Source organism: Gadus morhua, chromosome 7 (genome assembly GCF_902167405.1).
Source record: "Gadus morhua chromosome 7, gadMor3.0, whole genome shotgun sequence".
Taxonomy (NCBI): Eukaryota; Metazoa; Chordata; class Actinopteri; order Gadiformes; family Gadidae; genus Gadus; species Gadus morhua.
In genome coordinates, this window is record NC_044054.1 from 7,473,090 (window position 1) to 7,480,417 (window position 7,328).

Consider the following 7,328-nt stretch of genomic DNA (forward strand, 5'->3'; position numbering starts at 1 on the left):
AACAAACATGTTCTGGTCCATGTTTGACCTCTTCTTGGAAGAGCTCAATTACAAAGTCAATATTGTGTTTTAAGAGGGTTAGATTAAGTTTCTTTTGACAGTTGCTTTCAATTAAAGAGGGGTTATAAGCCGGATCTTCTCTGTATTTGATGACAATTCTTTGTTTCAACTGGTTACGATAGGCAGGATTATTAGCATATTTTTCGATACCGCTGTTTATTACTTGTTGTTTGAATGGTTCATTATTAGCATATTTTTGGATACTGCTGTTTTTTAATTGTTCTTTGAACAGTTCATTATTAGCATATCTTTTGATACTGCTGTTTTTTACTTTTGCTTGATACTGTTCATCACAATTATATCTTTGTCGTGTTTTTAGCTTTTGAACTTGCCTATATTCTGTGTCTATAGCATACGTTTTCCTTTTCCTTAGATCTTTTACTTTATCACTACATTTTTTACGTGGTGAAATGAGGTCTGCATTGGACATTTTGTGCGACATTTCACAGAAGCTAGTTAAACAAAAGCATGATAGAGAGGTTTTTTCTTTGACACATGCATTTGGTTCATAATGGCATTCATTGCAGTGTTTCAGATACATACCTTTTCTTGAAATTGGTCCAATGTTTGCCGTAAACGTAAGCCATTTCTGTTGACTGTATGTGTAAATATCAACACAGAGAAAATCTGCTGAAGCTTGTATTTCCAACTCTGTTGCCCAAGATCCAACATATTTCATTTTTGAGTCCATGAGATATTGCTCCACAGAAGCAAATTGCCGTCTTAGACAAGTAATGTAATGAAGTGGATTATTTGAGATGTGATTCACTACAGCCTTACGAAAGGCCTTGTGATGTGACTCGCAGCCACTCAATACTGACGAAAGAGAACGAAAGAAACAATTACCGTCACCTTCAATGGATGTTGTTCGGCATGGTTCAGGCTGTGCCATATCGAAGGTTTGTACAGCAATATCTTGATCTAAACTTGGTACGATATTCAGTTTGTGGCAGATCCTGTTTTTTTCCCTTAATGTCAATCCCGTAAACATTATATTGGGGCTATCCGTTACAGAAATTAAACAGACATCTGATGCACCCTCTGTGTGAATTGGAGGATCACTGTCAATGTTTACAGTTGTGTCACATGTAGAAGTGTTTGCTACAGGCTGCACAGTTTCAAGGGAAAAAGACGCGTTTACTGCAAGGGAATTTCTATCTGTTACCGAAAGGACACAGAGATCAGAGTCACTGTCAGTGTCCAAAGTACCGTCATGTGCCGAAGTGCTGGCTTCAGGCTGTGCAGTTAAAGCAGTAAATGGTGAGTTTACCTCAACAGCTTTCACACCAGTGACTTCAAACACCTTGTTTGGGATATCAAAAGCATGTGGATGATTTTGGTATAAGGAATTGACAAGGTTCTCAATATGGTGAAATAACTCATACACAGTAGCATAGTGCGCTACTATGCTGGTTCCATCCGGTGCAACCGAACCCCAAGTACTACGAGAATGAGGATCGAAAACTGCAAAAGCAGTTTCGACCTTGAAAACGGCACACACACTTCCTTGGATGTTGAGCAAGCATGTGTCTGTCTGCAGCAGTGTCTTCTGAATAGCCTCTTCTAAAGGCATGGCTATGTTTTGCAAAGAAGCGTCATAATCATCCTTTTGATCAAGACTTCCAGCGAGTGTATCAAAATATTCCAAACTAAATAATTTATTGTTTAATTTGCAGTGTCTGGGTAACTCGGAAATGAAAATATGCCCACTGGTTTTGGCTGAACTGATTTCTTTATTTTCTAGCATAGATGTGTACACACACTAAGCCATTGCCTAGTTTTAGAATATGATGAATGTTCTTTTTCACATGAGTCACATGACTTGATGTAGCAGCTCCGGCAGGTGCAAAATCACAGGGTGCCTAAAAACACATCAGTAGTTCAATCAAAAAGGAGTGTAACCAATAGTTTATATCGAAATTAACAAGGAATTCATAAAAAAGGCTAGGAATCAATCAGCTGTAGTTCATGGCTGTGTATAATGGGAAAACGGAATTGTACATGATATGAACATTACTTTAACTAATTTCCCAGATCTAATAAATGGCAGGAAAACTCACAAGGAACAGGGAATAACATGTTAAAAATAAGTACCTTCTGATTGCCAAGTGTTACATGAGGATCTTCAAGCTGGCCATTGTCCTCAGGCGGGCTCTGCTGAAATGACAATTCAGTGTTTTTAAAAGCATGTTGGTTCCCAAGTAATTTGAAAATGTACATAGTATAGGCAAATTAGTCAGAACTGCACACTTACACCATATCAATGTTTTAAAAGAATAAACACATCAAAACAAAATGGGTCTCTTAAGCTGTGGCTTTTCCCGTTGGTATACAATTTTTCCACTAGTAATTACATACCTGCTGACTGCTCGCAGTGACCTCAGGTGCTGGTTCAAACGGCTCGTGGTCCTCAATGTGTGTCATCTGCAATCACAAACATTACGAATGTTAAAAAATTGAGGTTTACCCCTACATGCAAACTCATTAGCCATAGAAAAGGGGACATTTAGTGTATTGTGGTGAACAGAATTAAGGACAAAGAAAACTTTTATTTCAGTTCAGTTTAAATAATTAAAATGAGCACAACAAGTTCATCAGCCAACCTTCTTGACATTTCCAATTCATAGTGTGTAGATATTACCAAGAACATGTTAAAAACAGTTAAACTATGTTGATTGTAATTATGAAGTAATAATGTAAATGTTACTAGATACTGATCCTGGAACAGATTGATTGCTTATTTGCAAATCATTTTTTATATTGTTGTCATTACCTTGGTTGAACACCCCAAGAAGCTGGTCTCATTGGCTGTTGGTTTATCAGCCTGGGCCATCACAACTTTTGGACCCCAAGGTGTTGGCTCCTCTTGTTTTCTCTGTCCAGAGACAACCCGAGCAGTTGGCTGGTTCACCTTCTACAATGAGGTAAGGAGGCAAAATTATCATGAGAGATACAATTGTATGAAAATTGAAAAGTGGGCAGTTCAAAGAACTTACTGCTAATGTAGTTTATTTAAAACAGTAACAAACAGTGTTGTGCACGCCTGTATTTTGTGGCGCTACATACAAATTTAACAACAAAACCCAAATATTACAAGATGCTCTTTTTTTGCCCCATTCCTTTACCTCACAAAAGTCTGTTTGAAGAAACGGCCACTCATCAACACACAGAGTCTTGTCATCCCCCTCCGGTTGAGCAAACTGTAATGACATAGTAAGAATTATATGTACAATACAATTGAGAAATGGAAACACAAAACTACACTTTCTTAAAGGGAACTTAGAGAAAATATCAAAAGAATAGAGAACCGCACTCTATTCACTTAATGTGTGTAATCATCACATGTTGTATGCAAATTACCTTGCTCGAAGGCACAAAGACGCTGCCCTCCAGAGTGGCTGGCACAGCAGCTTCTGGAACAGGTCGAGGAGGAGGTACGCCCTCCAGAGTGGCTGGCACAGCAGCTTCTGGCACAGGTCGAGGGGGAGGTACCAGCTTCGAAGGTTTAGCAATCCTTGCTGGAGTTTGAAGTGCCTGGAAAATAATTGTAAATCATTGGCAAAACAATACCTACACAGAGAATGTTGGACTATCTCTTGTAGTAAAGGCGAAATCAAAAAATAGTTGTTCCTGTGTTTCAACCAAAAAAAAGTACATATTTCAATGAGAATTTACCAACCTCAAGGCGGGCCTTCTTTCCTTTGGAGACCACAGCCGTGGTTCCATGTGCCACCTTCCGTTTCTATCATAATGGAAGAGAACGGAAATGACAACAGTTAATGAAATATAACACATTTGTTATCAATGCAACTATCTGTACCATACAATGTAAAGCTTGTCATATAGGATTACAGGCGCTATTAATATGTATGCACTCACAAACAGTTAATATTAAAATCACACAAATTACCTTTGAGCGATTCCCCATGGGGACATCAAGGTTGGATGGAACAATGCGATCCATTGCAGCCAACTTGTCAGTGCTAAACCGGATAGGGTTTAGCACGACAAAGCACTCCCTCAGGACCAGAGGAGGCACACAAACCTAGAAAAAAAAAACAGAATTGAGCCATTGACCATTTGCCTTATAGGAATAGCATTTAAATGAAACAACAAATGTACGCATCATTACGGTTTAATTTCCTATCAGCTATCATACCAATGTACAAACCTCATGAGGAAGGATCCGCACGGAAGACTGATCCCAATCCTCAGGCGCATCCCAGGACTCAGGTTGGCTGCGCTATAAACACATAGGGGGAATTAGTATTCAATAAATGTGGCCTAACTAAAACTAAAGCTCTTCAAAATTGTATAACTTTTACCTTTCCGCGACGTCCGACGACAGTTTCCTTGAAGGGGTCAAGGGGACGTGGACGTGAAACCTCTCCCTTCACAACCACGGTGGTAGCAAAGGGTCTCACAGTCGGGGGTGACTTGGGAGGAGACACAGGCGGAGGTGAAACAGGCAGAGGTGACTGTAGCTGCTGAAAGGAGAAGTGCCACAGAAGCTTCGCGAGAAGCGGCATCCCCAGATCGTCACTCAGGTGGATCTATTATAATGAGAAGCACGGGTTATTATAGAAATAAACTGCTTTTGCCATATAAAAAGGACATTACATGAATTTCTCACGTGCCAAGTTATAACACGACTTACCCCATCACGACTCCACAAGGCACGTGAGTCCAGCGGAAAGCGGTCAGCTGTGACGCAGTACTTTACATCTGCAGAAGAAAACAAATATTAAACCATACACTATATACATATTTTACACGTGGTACCAAGAGGTGGTGTTGATACACTAAAAGCTTTCCTACAAAGATATTCTATACTGACATTATCTCTTAATCATTTTTACATACCGTTCTTTGCTGCAACGCGACGAAACTCCTCTCGAAGGAATTGTTGCGGTGCCAATTCACTCGCCAGCCGGGGAGGGAAATCGAGCACAAACACCTGATCCGCACAAAAGTTTTGGATTACACACTATACAATTCTGTTAAATAGTCTGCCTTGAAAATACACTTTATTTTGTAACACAAAAACTACCTTAGGCCATCGACTGCGGGCAGCTCTCAGAAGTCCATCGAAGGCAACTCCAGCCGCTTTGATGCCGGGCGTCGCCGTGAGGTTGTTGCTTGGAGCCAGCAAGCAAACGATGTCGGGGGTTCTGGGGATGTCTGCGTTCAGCAACTCAGTGCGGAGCTCAGCGGCAGACGCCCCAGGCGTAGACAGGAACCCAAACGAAAGGCAACCGTCTGGCATCCTCACGTAACGGTCAACCAACGCACGCAGATGCGAGTCGCCCACAAACAGCACAAACTATAAATAAGGACAAATAAAAAGTTGTCATTCCACTCCGAACATATTCCACAGCTAAATTATACATTATTTTCTGAAAGGTCTTTGACAAGTTTACCTGCTTATCTGGAGAATCAGGAGGGAGATCCAATCGGTTGAACTTCCCAGTGTGGGCAGAGACAGGCCAAGGCTTGACACGGTGACGTGCTCCAGTGCCATATACTAATAAAGAGACAAATTCAACGCAAAACTAAAATGAATAACTTATCTCGAGCTGTTGATCTAAAAGTCAAACATCACACATTCATGCAATAGAATTCTGAGGAATATAAATGAGTTGAAAACATGCATCACTGTATCTTTACGACTACATACCAGGGAGGAAGCCTCTAGCCAGAGTCGTTGCCATCGGAAGAACCGTCCTCCTCCTCATCTTGGCTACAGACGAAGCGCGCGAGGCACGAGGCATCTAATGATTTCACAATAAGAAAAATAGAATGTTTCAAAATAGGTACAAGATTTCCCTTTACAAATATACATCAATAAAGGCTGCATGTTGAAAACCCCACCCTGTACAGAGATGTATTTATGTAATTATAACCATGTGTTTTCATATGAAATGAACATTAAACAGAACAGATAGGTGCAATAAATACACACATGCACAAGGTGTTCATGTGAAATTAATATATGGGCTAAAGCACAGCATTTAAAACACATTGCATATGGTGGACAGAGGTAGAATTTAGACTGTTGGGCGGATGTGTGCGTGTAAAAAGGAAATGTAACACGCACACTGTTGGGCGGATGTGTGCATGTAAAAAGTGAATGTAACACGACATTTCGGCATTTAAAACACATTGCATTGTATGGACAGAGTCCACCAGAAAGCTTTTCTGTGGTGCAATAAATACACACATGCACAAGGTGTTCATGTGAAATCAATATATGGGCTAAAGCACAGCATCTAAAACACATTGCATATGGTGGACAGAGGTAGAATTTAGACCGTTGGGCGGATGTGTGAGGGTAAAAAGGAAATGTAACACGACATTTCAGCATTTAAAATTTCCTAATCACAGCCAACTTATAAAGCTTTCATCCAAGGACAAATTTAAAGCCAAATATTTGCATAGAATGACATAGGCAGTACAGAAACCATTTTCCCAAAAAAATCTATTAATAGACAACTAAAATGCTAATTCAGTCAAAACCCAACCAGTAAGTAATATAACCAGCACCTCACCTTGAGTTGAACGGCGGACGTTTCTCCTTTCAACACATGACAACAACAGACCTACCTTGCTTAGACAATCTGAAAATCAGTATACAGCAACACACGACACAGCCCCACAGACAGACAGGCACACAGACAGACAGGCACACAGACAGACAGACAGGCACACAGACAGACAGGCACACAGACAGACAGACAGACAGACAGACAGACACACAGGCACAGAAACACGGACACACCCACAGACACACGGACACACCCACAGACACACGGACAGACCCACAGACACACGGACAGACCCACAGACACACGGACAGACCCACAGACACACGGACAGACCCACAGACACACAGACACACACACACAGACAGACCCACAGACACACACACACACACAGACAGACCCACAGACACACACAGACAGACAGACAGACAGACAGACACACACACAGACAGACCCACAGACACACCGACACACAGACACACACACACACCCAGACCCACACACAGATACACACACACACAGACAGACCCACAGACACACACACACACACAGACCCACAGACACACACACACCTACAGACACACACACAGACACACAGACAGACACACAAAAACACAGACACACAGACACACAGACACACACACCCACAGACACAGACACACACACCCACAGACACACACACACACAGACACACACCCAGACCCACAGACAGACAGACAGACCCAC

General features: G+C 41.4%; 1 protein-coding gene across 2 annotated transcripts; it reads right to left on the bottom strand.

Moving 5' to 3' along the window:
* Window positions 1–1,440: 1,440 nt before the first annotated feature.
* LOC115547919 (uncharacterized) lies at window positions 1,441–5,968 on the bottom strand. Of its 2 annotated transcripts, none has more exons than XM_030362432.1 (15): window positions 5,738–5,968; window positions 5,481–5,584; window positions 5,111–5,383; window positions 4,924–5,017; window positions 4,718–4,785; window positions 4,386–4,613; window positions 4,232–4,303; window positions 3,971–4,105; window positions 3,740–3,802; window positions 3,421–3,594; window positions 3,186–3,260; window positions 2,834–2,974; window positions 2,419–2,484; window positions 2,155–2,214; window positions 1,441–1,922 (listed from the first exon to the last, which is right to left on the bottom strand). In XM_030362432.1, the coding sequence occupies exons 1-15, from the start codon at window positions 5,829–5,831 to the stop codon at window positions 1,794–1,796; spliced, it is 1,776 nt and encodes a 591-aa protein (XP_030218292.1). In that variant the 5' UTR covers window positions 5,832–5,968; the 3' UTR covers window positions 1,441–1,793. The 2 variants fall into 2 exon arrangements, with proteins under 2 accessions (XP_030218292.1, XP_030218291.1); XM_030362431.1 differs by having other exon boundaries at window positions 2,155–2,217.
* Window positions 5,969–7,328: the final 1,360 nt, after the last annotated feature.

Excerpts from the sequence above, each read along its gene's own strand:
- LOC115547919 (XM_030362431.1), bottom strand. The coding sequence starts at position 5,831 with ATGCCTCGTGCCTCGCGCGCTTCGTCTGTAGCCAAGATGAGGAGGAGG. Across the intron at positions 5,018-5,110 it reads CCCGCAGTCGATGGCCTAAG|GTGTTTGTGCTCGATTTCCC; the intron begins GTAGTTTTTGTG and ends TGTGCGGATCAG. Across the intron at positions 2,485-2,833 it reads TCTTGGGGTGTTCAACCAAG|ATGACACACATTGAGGACCA; the intron begins GTAATGACAACA and ends TTGTGATTGCAG.